The 19,044-nt window shown below is 41.1% G+C and overlaps 1 protein-coding gene across 1 annotated transcript in view; it reads left to right on the plus strand.

Moving 5' to 3' along the window:
* Window positions 1-19,044, plus strand: part of LOC310638898 (centrosome-associated protein 350-like) — a 101,198-nt gene that overhangs the window by 20,226 nt on the left and 61,928 nt on the right. Inside the window, exons 5-10 of the mRNA XM_083360260.1 lie at window positions 2,187-2,310; window positions 3,194-3,777; window positions 4,423-4,536; window positions 4,788-4,901; window positions 16,483-16,629; window positions 17,758-18,401. Coding sequence (XP_083216386.1) covers window positions 2,187-2,310; window positions 3,194-3,777; window positions 4,423-4,536; window positions 4,788-4,901; window positions 16,483-16,629; window positions 17,758-18,401 — 1,727 coding nt within the window. The remainder of the gene's footprint in view (window positions 1-2,186; window positions 2,311-3,193; window positions 3,778-4,422; window positions 4,537-4,787; window positions 4,902-16,482; window positions 16,630-17,757; window positions 18,402-19,044) is intronic.

Genomic DNA, 19,044 nt, shown 5'->3' on the forward strand with positions numbered 1-19,044 from the left:
GGAAGGCCTGGAGGAACGTTGTCCATAGGGTGGCGATGGACACGACTTCGCAGCTAACAACAAAGCTTCCGTTAGTGGTTCACAAATATATTACTATTTTTTACTAGTTTCATTTTTAACTAAGATTTTAAAAACCAAAAAAAATTAAAAAAAAATTAATTTTTTAATATAAATATTATAAATAACGTTCAGTCCTGGGGCTCTTTCAGTTACCACGCTAATTAAACTGGGCCAGCGTAAAAATCTTTCACCAAGACATGAATGTGTCTAGGAAATTTCTCTGTTGCTCCCAATTCTGTATAAATGAACTTATCCCAAACTTGTCATGTTTTTAAAACCCAGAAATGTTATAAATTTGAGAGAAAATCATAAGACTAGAAGTTTTCTACTGGAACCCTCTTCAGAAGAATTTATAATTATCTACCATGATTAACAAAGCTACTCTATCACAGCAAAATTCATTGCAAATAAAAATTAAAAATAGAAAACCACATTCAAGCCTCAGTTGAAAGTGACTAGGTCTCTTAAGTATTTGGTTCAGATGTTTCCTACCATTGTTTCAAAAACTTTAATTGTAGCTGGAAATAAATGAAATTCCACTAGACTCCCTGCCCCCAAGTTCTTTCATCTTTGAAATTTTACTTTTAGCTATTATAATATTGCTAGCACTGATTTGTGTTTGTATGTGTTTCATTGATGCATTATTAAAAATAAACAGGAAGAAGGAATAGCGTCATACTTTGTCATTACAGGTAGTTCTCATTTAATGAACATAATTGAGATTGACAGCTACAGTGCTAAGCAAAGTGATCACTAAGTGTGCTTTCCAGCTAGAAAGAGACAAAATTTTTGATGTTTAGAAAAACGAACAACTTACTCTGTTGTCTGACAAAGAAGAGATTGCCTATAGCAGTGATGGTGAACCTTTTAGAGACCATGTGCCCAAACTGCAACCCAAAACCCACTTGTATGTCGTCGGGTGCCTGATGGGCGTGGCTGGGTGTGGCCCATTGGCTGGACGTGGCTGCGGTGGTAACGGCAGACTGGGTGGGACTAAAAAGTTTAATCAATCAATTCCAACTTTGTGCGATCTTTTTTTTCCGGTGAGAAGTTGAAATTGATTGATTGAACCTCTTTTTTTTTTTGCACACGGCAGTGGAGGCCGAAATCAAAAAGGTTTTATAAAATTAGCTGAAGGCCTAGTACTGGGGCGATGGCATGTGTGCCCACAGAGAGGGCTCTGTGTGCCACCTGTGGCATGTGTGGCATAAGTTTGCCACCACGGGCCTATAGAAATAACTTTTCTCCCTACACTCGCACACACAGCAGACAGAGTACTTGCGCAAATGGAGCTATGCGCACCAGCTGTTTGCGTGAAACCATCCCCTCTCCCCCTCGCCCACCGTTGCCGATGGTCTGCAAAGCCAGAAAGGTTGAAGACCACTGCTCCAGTCCTGAGCTCCTGCATGATTGCATTGGTTTTGATATGTAGAAGAGCAAACATATCTCTTGCAATCTCTTCCTCTCCAATCACTGTAGAAGGGGGGGGGGAATCATAAGTCAACCATAGGCACAGGACAATATGTACTGACTATAATAGAGATCATCATGTGACTGAAGTTGTAAATGGTTGTAAATTAGTTGTAAAGTTATTTTTTCAGAAACATCAGAACTTTGAATAGTTAATAACTAAGTGGTAAGTAAGAAAGCGCTACCTGTCCTTTGATTATCGTGTTTCATTGCGATGAGGTAAGAGTATGGAAGTGCAAAACAATTGAAACTGAGTAGAGTCCAAACTTCCGGACAAATGTAGAGTAAAGCATAGAGCAGCATTTTAAATTTAAATATGTCTTTTAAGTTCCAGACACTGCTAAATTTGAAAGCAGTGTTTTGCACACTGGAAACAGTGTTCCTGCTACCACAAGCTTCTAGTAGTCACAATATATATAGCATAATAACTTATCCTTTATTGTGTAACTGTCTTGTTTGTAATTTCATGAAAAGTCTCAAATTTGTGCGTGTATTTGTGTATAATTAATGCAGCTCTTTTATCTATTACTTTTCAGTGGGTATTCGCAAGCTTGAAATTATATTGAAAGTCTATCTAATGTTAATTTTTACCATAGTTCTTGACTTCCTATTGAATCGTTAGAGATGCATGAAAGACGTCTTGATTTTTGTTGCAGAGTGCAGGTCTTCCAGTCAAAACAAGGAAAGTTGTTTCTGCAAGCCTCTTCGTGTTACCGCTTTGGATAGCAATGTGAGTCCGAATGGACATGTGGAATTTCGTCAGCCCCTGGCTTCTTTCAGGTGAGTTTGATTAGCTTTGTCATTTTACTATTGCAGGGATTATAGAAGTAAACTGTAAGCATAATTATTTACTGTTTTTGAAGAACTTAACACACATTGATAACGATTTCTGTTTCACCTTGAGAAGACAATGTTTTTACCAAGTTACCATGATACTAGCTGCATTGTAAAGACAGTAATCACCTCCATTCTAAGAGTGAGGGAAAGGCGTTAATGATTCTTGGGAGAGGAAAATTATACTAAGTGAGGAAATTATCCTACTTGAACCTTTTGATGCTATTTTATCCGGGAGAACAATACAGTTCATGAAATAAGGTGTTTTTCCCCCTGTATCATATCCCCTGCCTTTCTATAGCAAAGACTAGGGTGCTTTCCCCTCCCCTCTGGTTTGGTGGAAGCAAGTCCCATGTATCACATTCCCTCTATGTTCTTATGGGAAAGTGAGGGAGCATTCTTGTTTTAGCTCATTATTTGGGAAAAGAGATGTGCTTAGTAGGTCTACATGAACTGCAATATCATGACTATTAAGGAAGTTACTATGCTGTTTCATACTGTTGACCTAGAAAGGTTACTGAAGGGGACTTTTTGGTTTGGCTTTTTATAGCCAAGATCCTTTGGATATCTGATAGTGAAAATGCCAATCCATGTTTCTGTGTTCGTGAAATCTTGGAACTGGAGAGGAAAAAGGAATTATTATCTTGCTTAGAATTATAGTTTCAAAATGAAAAGGCCTGGATGACAGGACATTCTCAATGACAGGAGAAAAAAGATTTTCAAATTGCTTATTTCTTTCTCTCAAGTTCAAAGTTGTTTTTGTTTTATGACAAACATAGGTTTGTTAGAGTTCTTGTTTTCATTTTAATGTTTAATGTGCTTCTGTTAGAGATTCTCGGTGGTCACCATCTTACAAAACCTCTTGCCGATTGGCCAGACGTCTGAAGTATAAAGAAGCAGGGAATAAAGCAGAAGGAATTGGTATGATCTATGATAAAGGAGAACCAGATTTGCATGGCAGAGATTTGAAAAGCTCATCTTCTACAGATGAAACTGTTGTTCGCTATTTGAATGACCATCCAGCAATTAACGCTTTGCAAAGTTCAGATGTGGTGAATCCTACAAAATTAGAAGAAAAACGTGAGGAATCCAAAGGCGATGAGTATACAAAAATATCTCCAAGTTCATTAATCCAAAATGAACTAAAAGAATTACAATTGGTAGAATCCTCTTCTTCTGCCCGTACCTCAAGAGCCCGTAGATTAGATATTTTAAAGCAGCATCAGCATGATGATAAACTGGAAAAACTGAAAGAACGAATTAGAAAGCAACGGAAGTGTCCAGAAGAACTGACTAACAGAGGACATGATCCTGAGTATTCTGATCATCCTATAACTGTTGCAGCTCCTGAAAATATAGTGACTCCTAAAGTCAGAAAAGTGGCAAAAGGACCAATGGCTCCCTCCTATAAAGGTACATAGTTTCTAAAGAAAATGTATGTATGGGAAAAAATCTCTGGGTTGTGTAATAAAGGCTAAGATTTCCACTGTTCCCTTCTCGGGATCGATTAAAAACCCACCTAAGATTATTTCAAAATTAAAGTTTTAAATTTTTTTTCTACCTTCCAAACTTTAATCTGTTGTCTAACATCATATATTTTCTCCTCTTTTTTGTCAATAATATATTGTGACAAACTCTTTGTGAATAGTATTTGTTGTTGAATTATATGCAGGTTTTTTTTTAATGTGTACTACTACTTCACCTAGAAAACTTTTTCCGGAATTGGTAGCTGAACATGGAACTGGTAACAAATAATTGGCTACAAATGAACCACAGATGTATAATATAGTGGTTGTATTCTAATGGTTTTGTAAAGATTTGTTAATTGTGTGCATAAGGATTGGGAATTTATACTTCATTTTGTTTTTTATCTTTGTTTTTAATATTGAATGTTTTTAGACAGAAACGTCTCAGCTACTTTCAGGTAGTAGAGACTTGAAATCTAAATAGCTTTGTATTTGATAACCAATATATCAGATGCCCAAGAGAAAACTAACTTCCTCAATAGAACGTCATGAGTATTTTAATATGCTAAAGTTAAGTGTATTGTTCTTTTAGGTTTCAATCTATCAGAAGCCAAAATTCGTACTCCTGATGGAAAGGTATGGTGTGAAGAGGAATTTCTGAACCTCAGTAGAGAGTTATGTCGAGATTTAGAATTCCAGTTGGCAGGTAAATAGCCAGAGTAATTTTGTGAGTATTTACATGAAAAGCAGTGCTTAACCCATGAGCCTGTAATTAATACTTTGAAGCCCTGTTTCTCAGAATTCCTATACATATAAAGAAAAAAATTCTTTAACTTAATTCATACCTTGTTTCAATGGGTTCTTATTTGCAAATTAATAATAGTTGCTATAATATCCTCCTGTAGTTTTGATGGGAGTTTCCTTGATGCACTAATGGTTCTTCAACACATTTTTCAGAAGAGGATTTGCCTGCAATAAAGATACCTACTGAAAGAAAAGAGAAAAAAGGACACAAACCAGTGCGGAAAACCCAGAAGATTGCCCAACTCTCAAGTCCTGATTTTAAATCAGGTGCATTTTATTGTAATTTTTTGTTTAAATATTTTGAGCTACCAAGAGTCATTGACAGTCAGGTGGCATACAAGTATTATCATTCATTCATTCATTCATTCATTCATGACTGACTGACAATCATCGGCGTTGGCTTGTTATACTTTTCAAATAATGTACATGAGAGCTGCTTCCATGTGTCTGAGGACTACAGTCATATTCTCTCACTATCCTCGTGCTTGCTTACTGTTTCCTCAATTATGACATATTAATAGCATGTGTCATGTTAACCAAGCATTGCAGATACATGACCCTATGCCAAGGGTCGGCAACCTAAAAAAGGAAAAGAGCCACTGGGAACCGGTTCCATCACAAATTAAAAAAAGTGGGAGCCGCGTGCGTGTGTCCATTCACGCGCATGCGCAAAAAAATGTTTTGCGCATGTGCAAAACGGTTTTTTGCACATGCGCGGATGCACGCGGTTGCCTTTTTTTTTAAAGTGAGATGGAACCGGTTCCCGGTTGCCCGATGGCGACAGCCCGTCTGCAAAGCTGCCGCTTTCAGCAGCTTTGCAGACGGGCCGCGGCAGCTTCCTCAAAGAGCAGCACCCCTGCCCATTCTGAAAGGTGCGCGCGCACCTCTCCGAATGACCGGAGGTGCGCGCGCACCTCCCCAAACCTTTGGAGAGGTGCGCGCGTACCTCCGCGCGAACGGGCAGAGGTGCCGCTCTTTGAGGAAGCTGTCGCGGCCCGTCTCCGAAGCTGCCGGTTTTGGCAGCTTTGCAGACGGGCCGCGGCAGCTTCCTCAAAGAGCAGCGCCCCTGCCCATTCTGAGAGGTGCGCGCGCACCTCTCCGAACGACCGGAGGTGCACGCACACCTCCCCAAACCTTTGGAGAGGTGCGCGCGTACCTCCGCGCGAACGGGCAGAGATGCCGCTCTTTGAGGAAGCTGTAGCGGCCCGTCTCCGAAGCTGCCGCTTTCGGCAGCTTTGCAGACGGGCCGCTACAGCTTCCTCAAAGAGCAGCGACCCTGCCCGTTCGCGCGGAGGTACGTGTGCACCTCTCCAAAGGTTTGGGGAGGTGCGCGCGCACCTCCGGTCATTCGGAGAGGTGCGCGTGCACCTCAGAATGGGCAGGGGCGCTGCTCTTTGAGGAAGCTGCCGCGGCCCGTCTGCAAAGCTGCCAAAAGCGGCAGCTTCGGAGACGGGCCACGACAGCTTCCTCAAAGAGCGGCACCTCTGCCCGTTCGCGCGGAGGTACGCGCGCACCTCTCCAAAGGTTTGGGGAGGTGCGCGCGCACCTCCGCCCGTTCGGGGAGGTACGCGTGCACCTCTCCAAATGGGCGGTGCCACTCCATTTGGAGAGGTGCGCGCGCACCACTGCCCGTTCAAAGAGGTGCGCGCGCACCGGGCGGCTGGGAGCCGCAGGAGACGCATGCGGCTCCGGAGCCGCGGGTTGCTGACCCGTCCCCTATGCTAAGGTGAAGATCTTAAGTTTCACTGCAAGAGTTCTGTAGATTTTCTCAGTATTACTCTCTGTAGAACACATTGAAGGATATAAAGAGAGACTAAGCAAAGTAAGCAAAGATTAAAGGCAAGGATAGCTTTAATTTAAGAATGCAAGAAATTATTATTATTATTAAATTTAAAATACAAAGATAAAAAAATAAAGCTAACAAAAAAAATGCCGTGACCTGAAGACCTGGTTGTTCCAACAAGCGGGTCTGGACTGACTACGATTTTTTATTAGGCTTTTTACTGGGTTAAATTGTCTCGTAATTATTGTATCTATTGTTTAATTCTTTTTTAAATTTTTTACTCTATGTTTTTTAATTTTTATTGTTGTGAGCCGCCCTGAGTCCTCAGGGAGAAGGGCGGCATATAAATTTAATCAAATAAAATAAAATCAAAAAAAGGGAGAAGGGGAAAAAAAGTTACACAAGAAAATATTTCTCCCAATCACTTCCGGTAGCGCTGCCGCGCCGAATGGCGGCGTTTTGAAGCCGCCTGATCCTGGGAAGTGTCAAAGCGCTCGGAGGCAGCGAAAATCAGCTGTCCCGCGGCGCTGGAACTTCTCCCTCGGGAGAAGAGGGAGAGGTGAGCCTGCCTGGGTAGAGGTAGAGCTCCCCTGTGATTCTCCCAAGTAGTTTGGGGGATAACAGGGTGAGCCCCCGCGGAGCCCAGGCTTTCTCCGCTCTCAGGATGTTTTCGCTCCAAAAGGAGTGGAACCAGACGCGACAACTGCACCTGCTGCTTAGATGGGACTGTGAGTATTTTGTTTCTTTGAGAAGCAGGCAGAGCAAAGCAGGAAGATTTCAAGTTGGATTTTAACTTTAACTCAGATTCATTATCTTCTTCAAGTTTTAAGTTTGAAATGGAGTAAAAATGGCGCTGGAATGTTTCTTTCCTGTGTGAAGTGACTGCGTTGGAAAACTGTTATATTTTGCTACATAGCAAGAGATACAATTTGCAACTGACTTTACCCAGTACCGGATTTGGTTTATTGAACTTTGGGAGAATTTTTATTTTTTCTTTCCTTTCCCTTCTTTTTCTGTCTTTTTTCTCTCCTTTTTTATGAATTTTGATTCTGCTGGGTGAAAGAGGAAATCGAAACCTAAGAGATGGCTGCGAGACGTGGGGGAGGGCCTCCAGTTTCTAAGAATGTTATTTCTTCACCTTTACCACAAGCTGTAGGGCAGACTTCGATGAAATCTACAGTACAACCACTCTCCCCCCACCTCCTGCATTTACACTGACAGACATTCAGCGAGTTATGATGCAGTCAACACAGGTTTTGCAGCAGGAAATAAAGGAAACAAGGGAAGAATTTGTTAACCAAAACAACCAGATGAGGGAAGATTTAGTGCTTGCACTCCAGGGTTTGGCTGCACATGTAGAACGCCTGGATGTTCGTGTGGACTCAGTTATGGAGTATGTGGAGAATTTGGAAAACAAAATCTTGGATGCTGAACAGAAGATTGACAGAGCAGAGGCTAAGATTGACAGAACAGAGGACGAAGTTACTATATCACAATATAAGAACATGGAGTTTGCTTTGCGTATCACAGGCCTTAAAGAGAACCCTAAAGAAGATTTGGAATGGGAAGTAGCACGAGCAGTGGCTCCTGTTTTGAAATGTGAACCTGAAGAACTACTTAAAGAAATGGATAAGACATTTAGGGTTAACTCCTGGATTGCAAGGCAAAAAAAATTTACCTAAAGATGTAGTGAATTTATTTTTCCAGGAGATCAACCAGAAATTCTATTATCCAGGCTTTTTATCGGGAAAAATTTCAAATTGCAGGCCAAGACATTATGATTTTAAAGGAGATACCTCCAAAAATTCTTAGAAAAAGGAAAGATTTTGCCTTTCTGTCCGATGAGCTTAAGAAGCGACAAATCCAGTTCAGATGGGAAATACCTAATGGAATTGTGGTAAATTACGCAGGGACCAGATACAGACTGGATACAATTTTAAAAGCAAAAGATTTCTACACTAAGGTCCTGAAAGCAGGCTCACCACCGTCTCCTTGAATCAAAAGAACAGAAGCAAGACAAGAAGATAAACAATTGAGTGAAGGGGCAATGTCATTGCCTCTTGAGGAGATGCGGCAGGCGGAGGTTACGGAGCAGAGTTTGGCATTAAAGGAAGACCCAAAAGAACAGAGGATGACAAGAGCTGCATATAAGCGTATGGAAAAAGAGCAAAAACAAAAGCCTGTACCTGGTCCAACTATACAAGATGCGGCTGTCTCAGAGCCTGTGGGAGGAGCACGTCCGAAGAGAGCAACAGCTGATCTTCAGGCCATGTTCCAAAGGCTCATGGTCACCAGAGATGGTGAAGTTTCTGACATGGAATGTTAATGGCTTAAATTCACCACAGAAAAGAAAGAAAGTATTTTTTTATCTGAAACAACATGAAAATGTCATTGTTTGCTTGCAAGAGACACATATTGCATTAAAAGACCAAAAGTATCTGATTAATTCCCGATTGGGAACACATTTTGCATCCTTTGCTCTGGACAAGAAGGCTGGAGTGGCCATTTATTTAAGAAGAGACTTTTCGGCAAGATTGATTGAATCGGATAAACAAGGGAGATATGTTAGTATTGAATTAATACTACAAGGAAAGAAAGTTCTTCTTATTGGATTATATGCTCCAAATCAACAACAGCAAAAATTCTTCAAATTTTTACATCAGAGACTAATCGAATTGGATTATAAATCTGTTATTATGATGGGGGACTGGAATGGAGTTTTGGTGCCATCTGAAGACAAGAAGGGATCCTCCAAAAACTTTTTTAATTCGAAATTGCCTAAAGCTAGTTTTGATTTGAAGGAAGATCTGGAATTAAGAGATGTATGGCGGGAAAGGAATATGAGAGACAGAGATTTTACTTTTTTTTCGGATAGACAAATCTTTCTCCAGGATTGACTTTATTTTGATTACTACTGATCTTTTTTCTTTGGTTAAGAACGTTAAGATTTTTCCTAGGACAATGTCTGATCATAGTCCTGTTTGGTTGGAGTTTTTTGCTGAAGATGGTAGTAGAAGATCCTGGAGGCTGAATGAGAATTTATTTACAAATGACTTGTTCTTGCAGAAATGTAGAGAACATATGAAAGAATTTTTTGTTACAAATATGCATAAAGGTACATCGATGGAAATGGTTTGGGATGCTAGTAAAGCTTATATGAGAGGGGTTTTGATTTATATGAACAATGCTTATAGGCGTAAACAGATGCAAAAACGTTTAGATCTTGAGGAAAGATTAAATCTAAGGAGAAAAGGCTTATTTTGAATCCATTGGATAATAATTTAAGGATTTCAATACATTTACTGAAAGAACAATTTAATATGCTACTGGCTGATCAAGTAGCAACTAATTTGCACTATGCTAAACATAATACTTTTTGTAACGCTAATAAGCCTGGTAGATGGTTGGCTTATCAATTAAGGAAGAAACAGAAATCACGTACTATAGATAAAATAGAATATAAAGGAAAAGAAGTCTACCAACAAAATTTGATTAAGAGGAGTTTTTTAGATTTTTATTTGAAATTATATTCTAAAGAAAATATACAAGCTTTAGATATAGACAAGTATTTACAGGGAGCTCATTTTCCGAGACTCTCAAAAGAACAACAACTTGAGATGAATTGCCCAATTACATCAGAAGAAATTTCTTTAGCTATTAAACAGTTGAAATTGGGCAAGGCTCCGGGAACAGATGGATTAACAGCAATTTACTATAAAAAGTTGTTGCTCGAAATGATTGAACCCTTAAAGATTTTGTTTAATGAAATTTAGACTGGAGGTGCAGTTCCTCCATCATGGAGGACAGCTTTTGTATCATTGATTCCAAAGGAGGATCAAGACCTTACTCAACCTAAAAATTATAGACCTATATCGCTTTTGAATACAGATTATAAGATTTTTTGCTAAACTATTGCTTAATAGATTAATGCAAGTTTTGAAACAAATGATTCATAGTGATCAATCGGGATTTATATCTGGGAGGTATATGAAATATAACGTAAACTTGCTTGAATATTTGGATAAGAACAACCAAGTCTCCGCAGCATTGATATTTTTGGATGCAGAGAAAGCCTTTGACCAATTGAATTGGCAATTTTTATTGAGAGTTGTTGAGGAGATGAATTTTGGAGAAGGTTTTTTACATGCTATTAAAGCTATATATCAACAACAAACTGCACAAATTATAGTTAATGGGGGGCTAACAGAGACCTTTAAAATTGAAAAAGGTACAAGACAGGGATGCCCCCTATCACCATTATTGTTTGTTTTAACATTAGAGATTTTATTAATTAAAATTCAAGAGTCCTCTATGATAAAGGGAATTAAAATAAAACAAAATGATTATAGATTGAGAGCTTTTGCTGATGACTTGGTTGTGACAGTATCTCAACCGTTACAGTCGGTTATAGACTTGATGGAAATTATAACTCAGTATGGTAAGGTTTCTGGGTTCAAGGTGAATAGTAATAAGACTAAGATATTATCTAAGAATTTATCTATGAGTGAAAGGGATATGTTATCTAAATTAACAGGTTTTGAAATAGTCAAAAAGGTTAAATATTTAGGAGTATATATTGCAGCTTCAAATGTAAAATTGTATAAGAATAATTATGAAACACTATGGTTGAAGGTACAAAGGGATTTAAATAATTGGAAAAAATTACAATTATCATTACTGGGAAGAATTGCAGTTGTTAAAATGAATGTTCTGCCAAAGTTTCTCTTTTTGTTTCAAATGATACCTATATTGAAAAAGGATGCCAACCTTGATCAATGTCAGAAGAGTATTAATAAATTTATTTGGGCGGGGAAAAAACCAAGAGTTAAATTTAAGATTTTACAAGATGCTAGGGAAAGAGGGGGACTCAAGGCGCCGAATTTGAAATTGTATTATGATGTGGTTGCCTTGACGTGGGTTAGTGATTGGCTTAATTTAACTAATAAGAGAATACTTCATACTTCATATTTACAATTTTTAATTTATTTTTAATTTTTAATTTTAATTTATTGCACAGATGATTTTAATTTTATTTTTATCTTAATTTCTGTACTTATATGTTTTGTTGTTAGCCGCCCTGAGTCCTTCGGGAGATAGGGCGGGATATAAATCCCATTAATAAATAAATAAATAAATAAATCTTGAGGGTTGGGATTTGGTATATGGATGGCATGCATATTTGCTTTACGATAAGAAGGTGGACAGGGCTTTTAAATCCCATATTCTTAGAAGTGCTTATTGCGTGTCTGGAAAAAGTATTATTATAAGTTAAATTATAAAATACCGATTTGGGGAATTCCTGGACACGCGATAGAGGGCGTATCTATGGGAGTGAGTTTGGATATGGTTTCTTATAAGGAATTACTTAGATTGCAAGGCAATGATTGGCAACTTAAATCATTAGGTGAGTTAAGACAAGAAAACATAAGTTACTCTTGGTTTCAATATACCCAATTGAAAGCTAGGTGGAAGTTAGATCAAAAGGTTGGCATCATAATTATAGATCAAAATTTAGTAAAACAAATTAAAGATTTAAATTGTGCACATATAAAGAGGATATATAATGCTTTAATTGAATTGGATTCGGAAACGGAATTATTTAAAGATTGTATGATAAAGTGGGCACAAAACATTCAGGAACCAATTTCGTTGGACACCTGGGAGATAATTTGGGTCAGAAATGTTAAATTTACTCAGGCTCAAAACTTAAGAGAAAATTTTTATAAAATGTTTTATAGATGGCATCTGGATCCGAAGAAGTTGTCTAACATGTATCCTAATTTACAGTCTAAATGTTGGAGATGTGGTAGTTTAGAAGCCACCTATTTTCATATGTGGTGGACTTGTAGAAATATAAAAGTTTTTTGGATTAAAATTTGGTGGAACATTCAAAAGATTTTTAAGAGAAAGATAAAGTTTTCTCCGCAATTGTTTTTATTGGGTATTGTTGTACATTACAATGTTAAAGAAACCAATTTGATGTTGAATATGATAACAGCAGCACGGTTACTGGTGGGACAATATTGGAAGAAGGATAGTTTGCCTACTATAGAAGAATGGGTGTTTAAAGTTTCGAATCTTGCAGAAATAACATTTCTGCTTACTTGAAAGATCATTCACAGGAAAGATATATTTCAGTTTGGAGGAGATGGATAGATTATGTTCAGAATAAATATGGGACTAAAAAGTTCCATTTAGCTTATGAGTAGATTTTAGAGGGATATTGTTATTGGTACTTTGTATGTAGTTATGTTAAAGGGGAGTTAAAGCACGTTATGAATTTGGTTAATTGTATATTATGCATAATTCTTATTTAGAATATGATTATTATAACTATAATCCTGTATTTAGCTCTGGGAAGTGGGGGGGAAAGTGGGCGGGTTTGGGGTGGGGGGGATTTGGGGATATATTGTAAAATCTTGTTGTAAAACTCTTTAATAAAAAAAAAGAAAATATTTCTCCCTTCATCAAGACAAGTACAACAATTTCAGCAGGTTATCACCTTTCAGCCAAAGGTTTGCAAACAATTTCAGCCAAAAATCTGTTCATCTCATATCTCCTCTTTTATCATTTGCTAATAAAGCCTTGTTCTGTGGTCTCCTCATGGGGCCCACTGTAAGGAGCTCTTGTTCTAGAGGGGGGTTTGAGGAGCTGATCCATTCACTGGCTTCTCTTTCTGCCACGGTCATCAAAAACCCACGACGATAGGGAATGGCAGCAGGTGGTTGCACGGAGGGCCATATCAACACCTGGGATCGCGCCCCCGCTATCTTCGAGCGGTGGCGCACTCCGACCCTCCGGTTAGCACCCTCTTACCCAGGGATGAGCTCAGGCTGGTTTATTTTAACGCCAGATCCGTCGTTAACAAGGCTCCCCTCATTCATGATTTGATCGAGGAGGAATGTGCGGATCTGGTGTGCATTATGGAGACTTGGTTGGGCTCGGAGGGAGGGGTGCCTCTGACCGAGTTATGTCCTCCAGGTTTCCGGGTGCTACACCAGCCATGGGCTCAGGGCAGGGGTGGTGGGGTGGCGGTGGTTGTTTGGGAGACTCTGTGCCCGCGGGAGGCCACCATTGTCCAGATGGCCAGGAGTGAATCCCTCCTCTTGAGATGTGGTCCTCGGGCTCAGTTGGGCTTGTTGCTCACATACCTGGCGCCCAGCTGTGTGGCAACAGCCCTGCCTGAGCTGCTCGACACTCTCTCAGGGCTGGCGGTGGAATTCCCCAGGCTTATAGTCCTGGGTGACTTCAACCTGCCTTCACTGGGAGGGTCGTCTGAATTAGCTCGGGAGTTCATGGCCTCCATGACGGCCATGGGCCTGACCCAAGTTATTGAGGGCCCGACTTATGTGCGGGATCATACTCTCGACCTGGTGTTCCTATCTGGACAGTGGTTGGATGATCTGGGAGGGGGTTCACCAACCATCGCCCCCCTGTCATGGTCAGATCATTACCTCCTGCGGCTGGTTTTCCGTTATGCCACCCCCCGCCGCTGGGCTGCGGAACCGACCAGGTGGTTCCGCCCCAGGCGCCTAATGGACCCGGAACGGTTCCAGAGGGCGCTTGGGCCTATACCCATCACCCTTACCCACAGCCCAGTCGATGTTCTGGTGCATGCCTGGGAAAGGGCGGCCGCCGGGGCACTTGACTGCGTTGTACCCTTGCGACCTCTGACCCGGCGCAGATCCCGTTGGGCTCCATGGTTCTCTGCGGAGCTCCGGAAGATGAAGCGTCGGAGACGAGGTCTAGAGAGCGGTTGGAGGTCCAGCCGATCCGAATCTGACCGATTGCAGTTAAGAACCTTTATAAGGTCTTATCTTGCAGCGATAAGGACGGCGAAGTCTACTTTACTGCCCTTATCGCGTCCGCAGATAATCGCCCGGCCGCCCTGTTTAGGGTAACTCGCTCCCTCCTTAATCAGGAGGTGAGGGAGGATCCCTTGCGGGGACGAGCCGAGGAGTTTAGTCACCATCTGGCGGACAAAATCGCTCAGATCCGGACCGGTCTGGACTCTGACTGGGCAGAGTCTGATGTGGAGGAATCGGACGGTCTTGAGCATGTTATCTGGACTGAGTTCGACCCTGTTTCCCCTGATGATGTGGACAGGATCATGGGGAGGCTGAGCACCACCACCTGTTTGTTGTATCCGTGCCCCTCCTGGCTAGCTTATGCGGCCCGGGAGGGGACACGAGGCTGGTTCCATGCAGTAATAACGGCTTCTTTGAAGGAGGGTGTCTTCCCTGCCGCCTTGAAGGAGGCGGTGGTGAGACCCCTCCTCAAGAAGCCTGCCTTGGACCCGGCTGTTTTAAATAACTATCGTCCAGTCTCCAACCTTCGCTTTTGTGGCGCATCAGCTTCCTCTGTTCCTGGAGGAAACTTATTATCTGGACCCGTACCAATCGGGTTTCAGGCCTGAATACAGCACGGAGACAGCATTGGTCGCGCTGGTGAATGATCTCTGGAGGGCTAGGGACAGGGGTTGCTCCTCTGTCCTGGTCCTATTAGATCTCTCAGCGGCTTTTGATACCATCAACCATGGTATCCTACTGAGGCGTCTCAGGGGGGTGGGAGTGGGAGGCACCGTTTTACGGTAGTTCTCCTCCTATCTACTGGGCTGCTCGCAGTCGGTGTTGACGGGAGGGCAGAGATCCACCCCGAGGCCTCTCATTTGTGGAGTTCCTCAGGGGTCAGTTCTCTCGCCCCTCCTGTTCAACATCTATATGAAGCCGCTGGGTGAGATCATTCGTGGTTTCGGGGTGGGGTATCATCAGTACATCAGTACACTGATGATACCCAACTTTTTCTTTCCACCCCGAACCAACCCAGCGATGCCCTCGCCGTGATGTCCCGGTGCCTGGAGGCGGTCCAGGTCTGGATGGGGAGAAACAGGCTTCGTCTCAATCCCGCCAAGACTGAGTGGCTGTGCATATTGGCATCTCGGGTCAACCAGACTATTCCATCTCTAACAATGGGGGGTGAGGTGTTACCCCCGTTGATAGGGCTCGCAACTTGGGCGTCCTCCTGGATTCACGACTCAATTTTGAAGACCATATAGGAGCCGTGACCAGGGGGGCTTTTGCCCAGGTTCGCCAGTTGCGACCCTATCTGGACCGAGATGCCCTACGCACAGTCACTCATGCGCTCGTGACCTCCCGTTTGGACTACTGCAACGCTCTCTACATGGGGCTGCCCTTGAGGACCACTCGGAGGCTTCAACTGGTGCAGAATGCGGCCACGAGAGTTGTGATGGGGGTCTCTCGATACTCCCATGTAACACCTCTACTCCGCGAGCTGCATTGGCTTCCGTTTGCCCTCCGGGTGAAATTCAAGGTGCTGGTGATGACCTATAAAGCCCTACATGGCTTGGGTCCGGGATATCTGACGAAACACCTGCTGCCGGCATCAAGTTCCCTTCGTCCAGTGCGCTCCCACAGGGAGGGCCTTCTCAGGGTGCCACCGGTAAGAGATTGCCGGCGGACGACACCCAGGGATAGGGCCTTCTCAGTGGGTGCGCCTGCCCTTTGGAACCAGCTGCCAGTGGAGCTGAGGACTGCCCCCGACCTCCGTTCATTCCGCCGGGGCCTGAAGACCTGGCTCTTCAAGCTCTCTGGCCCAGGCTGAGGATTAATTTTATTTTAACTGGGGTTTTTACTTATACAGGGATAAATTTCATTTTTTTTAAACTTGGTTTTTTAACTTTTGTATTTTGGTTTTTAATTGCCCTGTAAACCGCCCTGAGTCCTCCGGGAAAGGGTGGTATATAAATGTAATAATAAATAAATAAAAATCAGCTCTGCTCTCTGTGGAGACGCATTCCGTCCACCACTGCTTCCCCGGAAGTCGGTAACGTTAGTTCAATAGAAACCCATGAAGAAGGAACTCTGGGAGAATAGTAAAAGAGTGCTACTAGCCAAGTAATTTCAGGTGGTGATGTCATTCTGTGAAAGGGTGAGACAGCAGTGCATTTCCTTTTCTTGCCACTTCTATCCATGTATTTGCCTTGAAAGATAGAGTAGTGGTGTGTTTTTCAATAAGAAATGTTAAATGTTTTTTTTCTTGGTTTAGATGGTGCCAACACAATAAGTACAACATCCTGGCGAGCTGGACAAAGACTAGCAAAGAAAATACTGGGTCCAGTGCCTAAACTAGAGCAGCCAAACACTCAGATATTGTCTAGTGACAGGAGTGAAAAAGATAAATCTATTAAATCTGGTAAGTTAAATATATTTCTCTCTCTCTCTCTCTCTCTCTCTCTCTCTCTCTCTCTCTCTCTCTCTCTCTCTCTGTGTGTGTGTGTGTGTGTGTGTGTGTGTGTGAGAGAGAGAGAGAGAGAGAGAGAATTTTTCATGCCAATGAATACAGTGAACAAAATGGAACTAATTCTGAACAATTATTCTTTAGATCATATTGCACACAGAATTCTTTAAATCACAAAATAAAAAAAATGGTAGCTTCACTTTAAAGGCTGAATGAATACCGTACGGCAGGGGTCCCCAACCCCCAGAGTGAGGCCCAGTACTGAGCCACAGCCTGTTGGGAACTGGGCCAGACAAATGGCACGCAAGTGCACGCAGCTGCATTTGTGCAAGCAGTGCATGCAAATTCATCCCCTCTCCCTGGAGCAAAAAAGATTGGGGACTATTGTTGTACAGCACAGAATTACTAATTCATTCCTTTTTTAAAAGACACAAAATGGTAAATGTAAATAAAACTTAAGATTTACCAGGCTTGAGCACCCAGCAATATTTCATAAAATATTTTACTACCAATAAAAGAATCTTCAAGGAAAAAAATGTAAGAATTTTTATCATTTTTAGACGAAGGCAGTTGTCAAGTATTTTTTCTATTCCTAAAATAAATTATTCCATTGCTGATCACACCCAGTTTTGCAAAATTGTAATTTTGTAATAGAAGCTGTATTCTAGAGCCTATGCTCTAAATTATTATGCTATAAATAATTTCTGTAATATAGCAAACTCTCATGGATGTTCCAGTTGAAAATCTGAGAACATGAAAATTATAGCTATAACTAATTCTCTCATTACCAGTTTCAAAGTTCTATATATTCTTTTTCAGATAATGGTTAAAAAAATTACATTGCAGTTGCATATTATTTTATTACCCAACATTAATTCCAACCTTTTAAAAGCAATTTTTCCTTCTGTATTAAAGAATGTAGTTTCTGGATAAAGTGTTCAAATCTCGTAAAATAAGATAGATTAAAAAATAATGCCCATCAAATAATGTCCCACATACTGGATATTGAGATGAATGTGCTAATTTGAATCTTAGTTACTTGCTAATGTTAAATTCTGATCTTCTCCCTCCGCTTCCCTCTAGTATCCTCAGCTCAAGTAAAAGAAACCGACTGCAATGTGCCCGTGGATGTAACACTCCTCACAAAATGTCCTGAGCTTTCATGGAGCAAAATAAGAGCAAAGAACCTGAAGAAAAAAGATGTTGCTCCTCACAATGGGGGACTAGGAAATGATCGTGTAAACAAGGATTTCTTGCCAGTAGAAATCCATGGGATTCTTGATGATCTGCAACTGGATTCTGTAGTTCAGGATTCAGAGAAGAGGAATGAAGAATGTCAGAATCAGGAATCAGAAGCATCTCCCTTTTCTAGAAGTCACAGTCCAAGCAAAAGAAAATCAGACAAAGTTCCCATCAGTGAAGACACTCAGTTTATCTTAAAGAAACGCCACTATGATGCAGATGAAGTGCGCCAGTATATTGCGAGACAGCGAGAGGCTAGGAAGAGGAGACAAAGTGAAGAAAAGAAAGCACAAAAAGAGGCAACAGAGCAAAAAAATAAAAGACTCAAGGAACTTTACAAGAAACAAAAAGAAGCTGTGGCCAGTAAAACAAAGACAACGTCAACATCTGAACCGGTCACTAAACAGTTACAAGAAACTTATTCTAAATTGTTCTTGGAACAAACATTGCTGGAGAATCCAGCACTCTCTGTGCAAGAAGTTCAGGTATCTTGATAAGAGTTGGAATAGTTTCTGTATGTTTTCCATGTTACTTTTAAAAAAATGCATACAATAAGCAGAAATAGCTGTTATTTATTCATTTGTTGCATTTGTTCATTTGTTGCATTCATTTGTTGCCCTTTCCTTGATATTAATGCCTGGGTAATTTTTTTGAGATCTGAAGGTGAGTTATATCACATTAGGTAGGGTTTAGGTTTTATCCCCTTAATGCTATTAAACTTGTTGAGGTAATTCAAGCTAAAAGAGACTAGTCAGAGTTATCTATTAAATTCCACGGTTGCCTAAAGACGGAATCAGGAACAGGGTAAGTAAGAATAGAATTAGCGAGATGTATAAGAATTGCCAACAGCTCTTGTAGTCTGCAACTGTAGTATAATATACAATTTTTAGCATAGCGTAAGATGTGAATAGACATTAGCCAGATTAAAGCATTTTTAAAAACGCAGACAGGCACAAAATAGATAAGGGCCCTGTATTCTTTCCTGGTCGTCAACATGTGTTAATCCTAGCTGCTCCTGCTCCTTCCACATTAAGGAAGTGTCTGAAGATTCATTCTAGATATGTTTAGTTGAACACATTTAGAAACCATCATGTCGCTGGAAGCCTTGATTATACAACTGTAATACTC

The sequence above is a fragment of the Vipera ursinii genome (genome assembly GCF_947247035.1).
Source record: "Vipera ursinii genome assembly, chromosome: 3".
Classification (NCBI taxonomy): Eukaryota; Metazoa; Chordata; class Lepidosauria; order Squamata; family Viperidae; genus Vipera; species Vipera ursinii.